The sequence below is a fragment of the Salvia splendens genome, chromosome 2, assembly GCF_004379255.2.
Source record: "Salvia splendens isolate huo1 chromosome 2, SspV2, whole genome shotgun sequence".
Lineage (NCBI taxonomy): Eukaryota > Viridiplantae > Streptophyta > Magnoliopsida > Lamiales > Lamiaceae > Salvia > Salvia splendens.
The window spans coordinates 2,376,797-2,389,165 of NC_056033.1; the positions used below are offsets into that span (position 1 = coordinate 2,376,797).

Sequence of the window (12,369 nt, forward strand, 5' to 3'; positions counted from 1 at the left end):
GTGGACCTTTTGAGCGGCTTGTTCCTTCTCCGTGAGAACTGGAAGTAGATTTTTCACGAGGCTGCTTTCCAGGCCTATGGGCTGCTGGATTAGCTTCCTCATGGTTATCACGGACGGAGGCACGGGTGTTATGTGATCTGGTATGCATTTTTTTGGTAGAAGAGGATCAAAAACTCGCTTTATCACAAATTTGGTTCTCTGTTTCCCACAGACGGCGCCAGTGATGAGTCCGCGAATTTCTGATGTTTGTAAATGCTGGTAGAAGATAAAGACTACGACACAGAGAATTTACGTGGTTCGATTTACTGAAGTAAATCTACGTCCACGGGAAGAAGGGAGGGCAAGATTGTATTGCTTGATCTGGGATTACAGCTTACAACACAGACTTGCTATATGATCTTTTATCTCTAGAGTTAGTAAATCCTGGTCTATCAGATCTAAGTTCTATTTATATATTGAACTGAGATCGTGGCTTGCATCACCACCCTAAGTCGTGGAGGTCATGGAGGTCATGAGATCCTGCATGGCCACTGACTAGGCAGTGGCTTACATCATCAGTAATTATGTCGTGGATGTCGTGGAGGTCATGAGAGCCTGCATGGGTCCACCACTAGATAGATCGTGTAGTGGAGGTCGTGGCTCCCAGTTCGGTATTGCCGAGCAGCTTTTGCCGATGCTGAGACCGAACTGCTGAACTATTGCCGAGCAGCTTTGTAGAGCTTGATTGGTCGGCTTTTACCGAGCTATAGGCTGGGGCCGAACTCTTTGGTAACGCCGAACTGATACTCTTTCTTGGGCTTTAGGCTGATGGGCTTGTTTAGTACATACTCCATCATGTTTAGTACATACTCCATCAAATTTATAGATGGTTTTATTGATTTTGGAAATGAAAAGGCTGCAACAAATGTGAATTTTACTGTCCTATGTTTGATTTTTTTGAATAACCTAGAATCATCATTCATCAATGTGTGCTCAATCATCTCTCTTAACACAACAAATGCACAATGGATATCTACAAGAGGCCCTCTCTAACTCCTTTAGGTGCTTCCCCACAATTAATCACTCTAAATTTAACAACACTGTCAAATATCCCAAGTTCATTATTCATGATTCTCACAGTTATATTTTTATTTTATATTTCCTCCGTCCCACAAGAATATACACTTTTGACCGTGAGCACGAATTTTAATACACAATTGGTAAGTAAGAGATAAATAAAAATAATAAATAATTAAAATATTGTTAGTAGATAATAGGTCCCACCTCATTAGAGAGAAGAATTTCCAAAATTAGAAAGTGCAAAGACTAAAAATGAATGAGTGTATATTCTTGTGGAACGAAGAGAGTAGTATGTAGTGAAAAATATTAAAAGCCTCTAGATTGGATGATGTGCATTAACACATGTTACGTTACGATATTGGTCGAAGTGGAGGTAGGTGCATGCTGCTCAACGACGAGACATACACCTACAACTTTACATGCATCTGCACACCTTGCGTTACATGTTGTTTCAAATGCTTTCCAACATTATGTTACACTTTTAGGATCATTTTTGCACATTGTTGTGTCTAAAGATATGCCTAGTCGTGTAATTTGCTTCTAAACTTGTAGAGGGAGTTATTCATACACATGAAACAGTTGTAAACTTTTATTTTGATGTAAGTTGAAAAGTAAAATTAAAATGGGTATAAAAGAAAGCATAAAAAAATGGAATTTATTTATCTCGAGTGAAAAGAATTGAATTTGTTTTTGTTTAGCGAAAAAGCAGATATTCCAAAACCAAAACCGCCGTCACCCCGATTGAGAAATCCAGCTTTCTACAAATCAGACACCACACACTTTCTCTCTCACGATTGAAATTAAAGATTGAAATTTTCATCTTCAATTGAGGAGAGGGGGTGAAGTCACACCGCAAAAATGAGCGAAGACACGAAGAGGAACGGCACTGGAGCGGCGGTGCCCTCCGTCGAGGATCGGAAGTCCTCAATCGGATCGAATCCTAGCAAGAAAGTCATCATTAAGAGCGCAGACATGAAGGAGGACATCCAGAAAGAAGCTATTGATATTGCAATTGGCGTAATCCCTCTCTCCCCCCTCTCTAATTTTCTATGTGTTTTTCATGGAATTTTGTTGATTTTTTTCATAGGCGTTTGAGAAGTTTAGTGTAGAGAAGGATGTGGCAGAGCACATAAAGAAGACATTCGACAAAAAATACGGCCCAACTTGGCATTGCATTGTTGGCAAGAATTTCGGTATCCAAAATTCCTCATGTTGATTATGTTTATTGCTTGGTTTTGGTTTCCATTGGATATTGATGAAGGTTCTGGTACTGGGAGTGTTTCTGTTTTTGACATTATTGTAAGCTGAAGCTATTAACATTGTTTGTTTCAGCTCAGCTATGTGCCGCCCTTTTACTTGATGTGTTGTTTGTGTTTATGTTGTGTTTTAACCTTATTGGATCTAGGACGGCCTCCGTTGCATATTCGAAAGTGTAAGAGGTCGAGTGTATGGTTTCCTTGTGAAGTTATCGAGTTAAGCAGCTCATAGGAGTTTATTTTTTGCATTTTAGTTGCTCCCTTTTCTTGTAATCTTATGACTGGTCTGATATAGAAAAAGGGCCTTGTTTAGCTGTTTCGTTGTATGCTTATTTGTGCTTAGTTTTCAAGTTATGCTATAGAGCTTGATGTTGGTGTTTATGCGAGTGTTTGTCAGTTTGATCTGTAGATTTAGTAGATGTAACAATGGCAGCTTGGTTACAGCACTGAGCTGTCCTTTGGCTTGATATGTTGTTTGATTTATGTTGCGTTTTAACTCTATTTTGGATATAATTGAATGTATAGTTTCCTTCTGTAGTCATTGCTTTAAGCAGATGATAGGAGATGAAATTTTGCATTTTAGTTGCTCCATTTTCTTGTAATCTTATGAATAGGTTGATGTAGTAAAAAGGCCTTGTTAATCTGTTTCGTTGTATGGTCATTTGTGTTTAGTTTTTGAGTTATGCTATAGAGCTATAGATGCTAGAATGACAGCTTGGTTATAGCCGTTTCTGCTTGAGAAAGAGCAGGAGAAATGTTGATTAGATGTTCAATTTTCAGGTCGATATTCTTCTTGCATTTGATACGGGTAGAAGCTTGATTCAGTTGTTTTGTCAGAAGGGGAAATATGGTGGAAATAGACACTTTCTTATTTTATACTCCAGTAGATATAGTCAGGGATGGATGGATGGGGCATTTATGTATTGGCAAAGATCTTTCTTTACATGATAGGAGTAGACCTTTAAAATTGCATCTTGAGTGTCGTTTTAGAGTCCAACTCTCGATCGAGAAGAATCACGAAATGCTAATCACCACATGATAGGGTTAACATCGGTTTCACGTTAAAGAGAGAATCATGCATCAAAATGATAAAGAACTGATTTTGGTCTTTTTGGAATTTTGTTGATCTTCCTAATATTTTTATTTTGTGGCACATGCACCTCAAGTCTTCAAATTCTACTTTCTAGATGGAGTCGTTGTGTGCTTGTTTGGATAGATAAAAATAATACAATAGGCTAATAATCCAGCACATACTTTGATGGATCAAGCAACTTTGAGCTAGTTGGATCATGTCATCATTCAGATACTCAATTCTTGAAAATTCAATCTATTACCCAATAAAGAGGTTCGAAGATAAATAAAATCTTTTGACATCTTTCAATTATTTCTTAAAGTATGTTACCTTCACATTCGTTGATACTGATAAAAATCGAGATCAGACTGAACCAGCTCGTATAGTTTGTTATGGCCTTGCTTTAGGATGTTTCCATATGTCATATAGGATGAAATCCCGATCCCCTGCTACGCATCTATGTCATCTTTCCCCCTATATGTTTACAGATAAATTATGCTATTATCTTTCCATCTGATATATGTTTACTGATATGGTAGTAATGGAGTATAAAAGAAACAATGATTCTGGATTAGGTATATTACCTTTTTTTTCCAAAAATTACTCTAATTTGTTTTCACCTATTGTCCTTAGGTTCCTATGTAACTCATGAGACGCATCACTTTGTCTACTTCTATTTGGACACTAAAGCTGTACTCCTCTTCAAATCTGGCTGATCCGTGCAATGACTTGAATGGAGATGGACATTGACGGGTGATGAAAAAGATAAGATGATTATGTTACAGCCCTCTCCTTGCTTTTTGTACGTATTATGATTCAATATCTCTATATATGGAAGACTCCCTCGTTCTTGTATATTTTGTGTGATGTGTTGACACTAAGGAGTAAGGCGTCGTTAGTTCCCACTGTTTGATGTCCATTTTTTCTGTTTGCTTTGTTCTTGAAGATAAGAATGGTAAAACAAATTTATAAGAAATCTCTGCTTCTGTATAGTAGCACATGAGTTCTTATCTGCATATGTTCTTGGTACGATCGCTGTGTTATGATTGGTTCGAGCAATGGCTAGGGGTGTTCTCGATTTGTCTTTCTGTTTTCTTCAAGACTGTAGAGTTGATTAAGCTCTTTCTAGTTTTGTGAATGACATGATCTCGACCGAGACTTGATGTTATTGTGTAAATGCTACCCTTGATGAAATATACGATGTTTAGAAGCATTTTCGCATTTTGACCCTTTATATATACGCTTTGATGATCCTCACTACTTACCTACTTTGTTTGAATCTTGATTAGGCCTATCTGATATGTGAAAAGGAGACTAGCTAAACCCTAATAAGATCTTATTCCAAAATCAATTGATGATGGAAAGTGGTTTATTACCACGAGTATTAAAGTTGATCTCTTTTTATTTCATATTTCTTGATGTGGAATACACTGATAAATTTAGAAATAGCTTTAATATCTGTATGGTAAATTGAGAAAAACTCTTTTTCCACAAAAACAAATTATACTTTGGCTAAAATTCTCAAATTGACGTGGTATCTCCAAAATCAATACTCCTATAATTTACTCATATCGTGTAAATTCAACTCAAACGAAATAGACACAAGCATCATGATGGTATTTCTAGAATCGAACAAACAATATACGACGCATTGGAAGAAAGGCATGTCATTCTCTTTCAAAACTCAAGCCTATATATAAGTATTATCTTTAACGTTTTTCCTTTCTAATTAATTTCATTATGAAAATATCTTTAATTTTTACTCCTAATACGTTTCGATTTTGGGATATACAGTTAGACCATGTCAGCTCAAGAGTCAAAGGGAGAGTAAATATGTATGCGGCGATGTGATTCCTGAATAAACGATGATAAGAAAAACGAGTTGATTTTCTGTATTTTATTAGTGAAAAAGCAGAAATTCCCCAACCAAAACCGCCGTCAGTGACACCACACATGACACCCTTTCTCTCTCTCTCTAGCTGAAGACTTCAATTTTCAATTAAAGATTGATTTTTTCATCTTCGATTGAGTAGAGTAGAGGAGAGGAGAGGGAGTGAAGTCCACCTCAATAATGAGCCAAGACACGAAGAGGAACGGTGGTGGAGCGGCGGCGGCGCTCAGCTCCTCCGCCGAGGATCGGAAGTCCTCCATCGGATCGAATCCCAGCAAGAAAGTCATCATTAAGAGCGCAGACATGAAGGAGGACATCCAGAAAGAAGCTATTGACATTGCAATTGGCGTAATCTCTCTATCCCCTCTCTCCTCCCTCCCTAATCTTCTATGTGCTTTTCATGGAATTTTGTTGAATTTTTCGTAGGCGTTTGAGAAGTTTAGTGTAGAGAAGGATGTGGCGGAGCACATAAAGAAGACATTCGACAAAAAATACGGCCCAACTTGGCATTGCATTGTTGGCAAGAATTTCGGTATCCAAAATTCCTTTTGTTGATTATCTTTATTGCTTGGTTTCCATTGAATATCGATGAAGGTTCTGGTACTGGGATTGTTTCTGTTTTTGACATTATTGTTTGATGAAACTGTTAACTTTGTTTGTTTCAGCTCAACTATGTGCATTGTGCTGTCCTTTGACTTGATGTGTTGTTTGTGTTTATGTTGCTTTTTAACATTATTTTGGATCTGGGATAGGCTCGCGTACTGCCCTCGTTGCATATTCGAATGTAACGGGTTGATTATATAGTTTCCTTGTGTAGTTATCGCTTTAAGCAGATGATAGGAGTTGAATTTTTGCATTTTAGTTGCTCCCTTTTCTTGTAATCTTATGACTAGTCTGATATAGAAAAAGGGCCTTGTTAAGCTGTTTTGTTACATGCTCTTTTTGCTTAATTTTTGAGTTATGCTATAGAGCTTGATGTTGGTATTTATATGAGTGTTTGTGAGTTGGATATGTAGAATTAATAGATGCAAGAATGTCAGCTAGGTTTTAGTTGTTTCTGATTGGGAAAGAGCTGGAGATGTTGATTTGATATTCTAATACCTGGCCGATATTCTTCTTGCATTTAATGCGGGAAGAAGCTTGACTCAGTTGTTTTGCCAAAAGGGAAAATGTGGTGTACATAGACACTTTTTTACTTATAGTAGTAGATATAGTGTGGGATAGATGGGTGAGACTTGTATGTATTGGCATACAGATCTTTGTTTACATTCGAGGAAATGAGGAATGGACATGTTAAATTGCATTTTGAGTCTCGTTTTAGAGTTTAACTCTCGATAAGCATCACAAAATGGTAATCGCCATGTGATGGGGTTTAACATGGGTTTCGTGCTGCTCGATTACATGGTTACATTAGAACATATTGATTGGTATGAAACTATGAATAAAGCAGAGGATGGATTGGTGTTCTTTTCTATATTGGATCAGACTTCCTAGCCGTTGTTATTCGAACTTCATTTTGGTCTTTGTTTTTGCTTTTCGGCTTATATGTGTGACACATGGACTATGTATGAATTTTTGCTTCATCTTATGTTTTCTTGAGTAAGATAAGAAAATAGTTAGGATGTTTCTTCATATTTGACGTTACTTCCAATATGTACGAGTTCATTAAGCAACTCAATGCTATCATACATTTTCTTTACCTTTTTCCATAAATGCATGATTGTGCCTACATCTTTTCATTGAATCATCCATACTTTAGTTACAAAGTTTTGTTAAAATATTTGTGGTAGTAAATAACACAATCACTTTTTTCGTACAAGTTATTTATTGGTCGTCTGAACTTTGATTAAACATCTTTGGTTTTTGAATCTCTTTCTTCGAAGAAAATTTGAATCTATTGCTCTTTCATTTTATTTCTTAATTATTTTACTCCCATGTCGTTGATAGTGAGAAAAATTTAGATCAGAAGGAACCAGGCGGTGTAGTTTGTTACAGCCTTGCTTTTAGGGTGTTGGGTGTTTCAATATGTCATAGGATGAAACCGGATCACCAACCTGCATTTCTTATGCCATTACAGCTGCTACACATATATGTCATCTTTCCACCAGACATGTTTACAGATAAATTACAACAGACAATGATCTGGATTAGGTATTAGTACTGCTTTTAATAAAATGCACTCTAATTTGTCTTTGCCTATTGTCCTTAGGTTCTTATGTAACTCATGAGACGAATCACTTTGTCTACTTCTATTTGGACACCAAAGCTGTACTCCTCTTCAAATCTGGCTGATCCATTGAATGACTTGAATGGAGGCGGACAGTGACGAATGGAGGAGGAGGAGAAGAAGAAGATAGGATGATTATGCTGTAGCCGCCTCCTTGCTTTTTGTACGTATTATCATTCACATATCTTAATCCATGGAAGACTCCCCTGTTCTTGTATATTTTGTGTGAAACGTACTGTGTCGTTAGTTCCCACTTTTTCATGTCCCTTTTCGCTGTTCGCTCGTTGTTCGTTCTGTGTCGTTAGCGCAGGAGTACTTATCTTCGTATGTTCTTGATTTGATCGCATGTTATGGTCGGTTTGAGCAATGGCAAGGGGTGTTCTTGATCTGTTTTTTTCTGTTTTATGAATGCTACAGATGCTTTCGATGTGAAACAACTCACATGTGAATATCTTAAGAGACTGATAACGCCCTTCTCTCCACAATCATTGGCAATTTTGCTTCATTTTTATCAATTTTACAATTACTCTACGTTCATCTAGAACTATTAAGACTTAAGTAGTGCATTTGTTTTTGGTACAGAAATTTTTTAAGTGGATTTGATAATAAAATAGACAAATTGAAAGTATTGAATTGAGTGGATGTGATTGTGACAATCTTGAGATGGAGTAGCTACTAGTGTCAAACTAAATTAAACTAGACTTTAAGCTCTATCATGTTTGAGTTAATTTTTTTCACTACTACTATTATTATTTAATAATGTGAGTTGAAGCCAGAAGTGTCATTAGCTAATACTAGTGGAGTATAAAAATTTGGAAATGGCTAATTTCCACTTTAAATAAAAAAAATTATTCTTTCACGCCTTTATACTAAAATCTTCTTTGAGTTCTGCTTTGTTTATATTTTCCACTAACCGAAATTAACATTTAATACTCATAATTTTCTAGCTAGTCGGATAGGTTTAAATAAATTCACAAATATAGTAGTTATTTACATTTAATTTTGAAGAATACAACGTTCGAATTCTCAATACCGATTTGATTATGAACTGTGAGTTCTTATCCCAATACAAATAAAATAATTAATTTTCGAAGCTATTCATTCTCGTCTTACTTTCACAAAATTAAAATAAAGAGATCACACATAACCTTTGCTAACCTCAAATTCAGTGAATTATATAATAGAATAAAGATATCAAATGGAGTACTGAAGAGTGAAGTCTATAACACGATAATATCAAACATTTTCAGTAATACGACAAAACTATTTTTGGGACATAATTTAAGTTTGCGATACGACAAACTAGTCCTTATCCATACATGTCCCCAACTTCATACTGGTTTTGATAATTGTACTACACTTAAATATCATTAAATACGTAAACCACTAGTGATAAATAAAAATAAAGTAAAGTTAGTGAAATATGTCTTCTTTTTATATTAAAACACAAATAAAATGAGTTTGTGAATATTGATATTATTTTCGTATTTGGTTGAATTTCGAACATGCAGAGATCAAATAAAATATTACTACTAATATTAAACCAGAAAAAAAAAGAGGAACATTCAATTCGCTCTAAAAAATAAAATGTTCTCAACATAAGAAGTGGAACTTCCAAAAACACCCTCAACACGGTCGGGGTAGAAACGAAATCAGCAAGGGGCAGAAACGGAAAAACGCGCACGGTCAGCCTTGGCGGTGCGGGAAGACGACGGCGGCGGCGGGGCAGCAGCAGCTGAACAGGTGTACTCAAACGTACAACTCTTTTCGCAGCTCTCCTTTTCGTCGATAAAAATCTTCCTGGACCTGCACTCCACACTGCAAAACGGCATATCCCCTCTACAAATACACAAATTAAAGAGTTCACTAATCAATCACAATTACGATCGAGATTGGAGATCGAGTGAGAGAGAAGAAACGGAACCCTACTTGTACATGTATATGTCTTTTCCTGGCAATAATTTTCGCCGGCAGAGGGAGCAATTCTCGAGAAATGGAGGAGAGGAAGGTCTGATCATGGCGCCTTTGCTGAGAATTTGGGGGCTTCTTCTTCTGACGGAGAGATCTCTGTGGTTTTCGAGGATCACGCTTAAGCCTACCATCTCACGTTTCATTGCTGCGGCGGAAAGATGGTGGAGATTTTGGGGGTGTTTTCATCACAGTTTTATACTATCATTCTGTTTCAGCATTTCCATTTTTTTCATTTTTCATTTCTTTTTTTGTTCCGATTTCGCTCGTTTTTGGTTTTTGTCGTTTTGTGTCCGATGCAAGTGCAACACTTTTTTTTTATTTTATTTTTTTCACTGTGGCTCGTGGCATTTTACTGCACTCATTAATTAGAGCGCCCGTAAAAAAATTTGTTGGCTTCCTTATCTATATTTATACGAAAAATTGTTATTTTTGGTTTGCGTCAAAATTAGAATGATAAATAACGATGTTTTTACAATTGTCAATTATTTTTTTGATCATTTTATTAATTTCTCAATAATACACTAATACAAAGAGTACATTAACTCATATGCTTTTCGACAAAATTATAAAAGAGATTTTGAAAAAGTTAAATGCAGATTCTTTTGTTTTTATAGAAATGAGAGTGGGTCATGCAATAAAATTATTAATTACGGGGTTCGTACTTTGTATAATGAGATTTGGGACTAAAATTAGAACATGATTATTTTAGAGATGTATGATTTCATTTTGATTTCTACCTTCTTTTTTCAAGGTTTTTCATTTTCTATCAAAGTCATTGTTATCATTATCATATGAACAATTAGTCATTTCTATTAATTTAAATATATGACCTTAGGAATTTTATAGTATAGTTGAAATACCGTGAGCCAAGAGTAAAACAACTGCGCCCATCGATATTTCTTTGAATCAGATTACTTATTCTATCTCCTACTACTATATTTTTAGTAATTAAATTCTGTTGCGTACATAATATTTATGTGATAATGGATGATAAAAATATGAAACTTTAGACTTTGTTGCAGGTTAAAATCAATTTAAAATATTTCGATAATGTGACTCTATTTGAATCGCCATTTGATAGCTTTTGAGCATTTTTTTTCCTTATACGGTAAAAAATTATTCAAAACAAAATTAGTAATCCTTACAATAATTATTTTCCATCTTTACTTTTAACTCAATTAGTATACATGTAATATTAAAATTTGAATCCCAAAATGGGCAAAAATATCAAATTTCTTCAAATAAAATTAAGTTCATAGTAAACACATTAACATCACATTAAATGCATTATTTATCACATTAACAACTGAATTTCACATTAATCCAACCCATTTACATTCATTCATACAAAAGGTTGAAACCCCAACTCTAAGAGCCCCCACATCTCGTTATCTTTCTAATTAATTTTGATTTGTGTTTATTTAATTATGAGTGATTTGGTTTAAACCATATGACTCGTGATTATACTTTTACGGGACCACCTTCATGAGTAAATCATTTCCAACAACCTTAGACATTTTATCTTAATTGAATGAAATCATATTTTCTAATGAACTTTGTGGTCAAACTTTGCATTTTATTGAAGTCATTTATAGTCCGAACAAATAGTGTGGGATGAAATAAGTGAAGGGTAACCACAATTCTTGGACATAATAAGTACGATTAATTAATCACTAAAATTATCATATGCATATTACAATACTAGTATTTAAACATGCATTTCATAAACTCTGTGGTATTTACATAATTAAGTAATAGTTCCAGCTGATTTTATAGTGAAAAAATCAACATATAAATATTAATTCCTTTAAAATAAATTAATATGTGCATATTTAGTCTTTTACAACAATATTGAAAAATATTACTACTACCTTTTTTCAATTTACATACTCATATGCAGATGCCATATTTTTTTGTTTGTTCTTTATTTTTGCATGTTTTACATATGTGATGCTTGATAACACATATACCTAATTTGATGCCAATAATTATGTATAGTTATAAGCACTCATCTATAATTACCCCTTTCAATATAACAAAAATATCATCTATGATAGCTTTAAAGTTTTCAAGTACACAATGCACCTATGATCTATTGCCTAATTTGTATTAGTATCATATTTAGGGGTAATCATATATATTTCGCGAGTAGTATTTTTTTTTCTCTAAATGTACAATGTTTAGAAGAAAGCACGTACAATCAACACAATATTCTATTAGTCCCCCTATAATATACAATGTCATAAAAATATCTTTCAATGTAGCTAACTCTTTATGTTCATAATTTGTGTCGTACTGATAATTTAGGAGACTTAATTGTTGGTTAAATTAAAATGGGGTTTCTCTTATAGGAAAAATAGATCCTATAGATGTAAGTTTCTAATTGTGAACATAATAAAATATTTGGTACTACTATGATAATAGCCACATAAAATTACTTTCATAGCTCAATATGTTGAAAAGTCTTTCACCCTTTGAGCTCATAAATTACTTAAGTAGAAATGACAAGTCATTTAGCATCTATTTGATCTTTTTCCGAAGAGTTATCGATAAATATCCACACTATCGAAAAGATACATGGACAAGATTAGTAAATTGATTTTAATTAATTAAAGTTGTAGCATTAATTAAATAACACAAGCAACAGAGGAATACAAGTTCATAGGTCAAGCATCCCTATAATAAATCAGTTAGTTCTATGAAGTTATGGAAATAATAATATATTATTTTGTGAATTGTTATCATACATAAGAAAATAAAGAATAATTCATATACTAATATTTTTGGAAAAAAAAAAGAAAAGAAAAGGGGACAATAATTTGAAGAGAAGCATGAGATGATCAGGGGCAAATATGCAATTTTAAAAATTGATTTTGACGAGTGATAAATGGGC

General features: G+C 34.4%; 2 protein-coding genes across 3 annotated transcripts; one reads left to right on the forward strand and one right to left on the reverse strand.

Moving 5' to 3' along the window:
- Positions 1-1,737: 1,737 nt before the first annotated feature.
- Positions 1,738-7,893, forward strand: LOC121783013 (dynein light chain LC6, flagellar outer arm-like). Of its 2 annotated transcripts, XM_042181050.1 has the most exons (4): positions 1,941-2,076; positions 4,021-5,626; positions 5,705-5,810; positions 7,488-7,893. In XM_042181050.1, exons 2-4 carry the CDS (start codon positions 5,459-5,461, stop codon positions 7,568-7,570), a joined length of 357 nt encoding a protein of 118 aa, XP_042036984.1. In that variant the 5' UTR covers positions 1,941-2,076; positions 4,021-5,458; the 3' UTR covers positions 7,571-7,893. The 2 variants fall into 2 exon arrangements, with proteins under 2 accessions (XP_042036991.1, XP_042036984.1); XM_042181057.1 differs by lacking the exons at positions 5,705-5,810; positions 7,488-7,893 and adding an exon at positions 2,147-2,252 and having other exon boundaries at positions 1,738-2,076; positions 4,021-4,379.
- Positions 7,894-8,918: 1,025 nt separating this feature from the next.
- Positions 8,919-9,693, reverse strand: LOC121769166 (FCS-Like Zinc finger 15-like). Its single transcript, XM_042165885.1, has 2 exons — positions 9,435-9,693; positions 8,919-9,344 (listed from the first exon to the last, which is right to left on the reverse strand). The coding sequence occupies exons 1-2, from the start codon at positions 9,617-9,619 to the stop codon at positions 9,158-9,160; spliced, it is 372 nt and encodes a 123-aa protein (XP_042021819.1). The 5' UTR covers positions 9,620-9,693; the 3' UTR covers positions 8,919-9,157.
- Between the last annotated feature and the right edge of the window lie 2,676 nt (positions 9,694-12,369).

Coding starts and splice junctions, on each gene's coding strand:
- LOC121783013 (XM_042181050.1), top strand. CDS start 5,459: ATGAGCCAAGACACGAAGAGGAACGGTGGTGGAGCGGCGGCGGCGCTC. Junction 5,627..5,704: donor CTATTGACATTGCAATTGGC/GTAATCTCTCTA, acceptor AATTTTTCGTAG/GCGTTTGAGAAGTTTAGTGT. Junction 5,811..7,487: donor CATTGTTGGCAAGAATTTCG/GTATCCAAAATT, acceptor TATTGTCCTTAG/GTTCTTATGTAACTCATGAG.
- LOC121769166 (XM_042165885.1), bottom strand. CDS start 9,619: ATGAAACGTGAGATGGTAGGCTTAAGCGTGATCCTCGAAAACCACAGA. Junction 9,345..9,434: donor AAAGACATATACATGTACAA/GTAGGGTTCCGT, acceptor GTGTATTTGTAG/AGGGGATATGCCGTTTTGCA.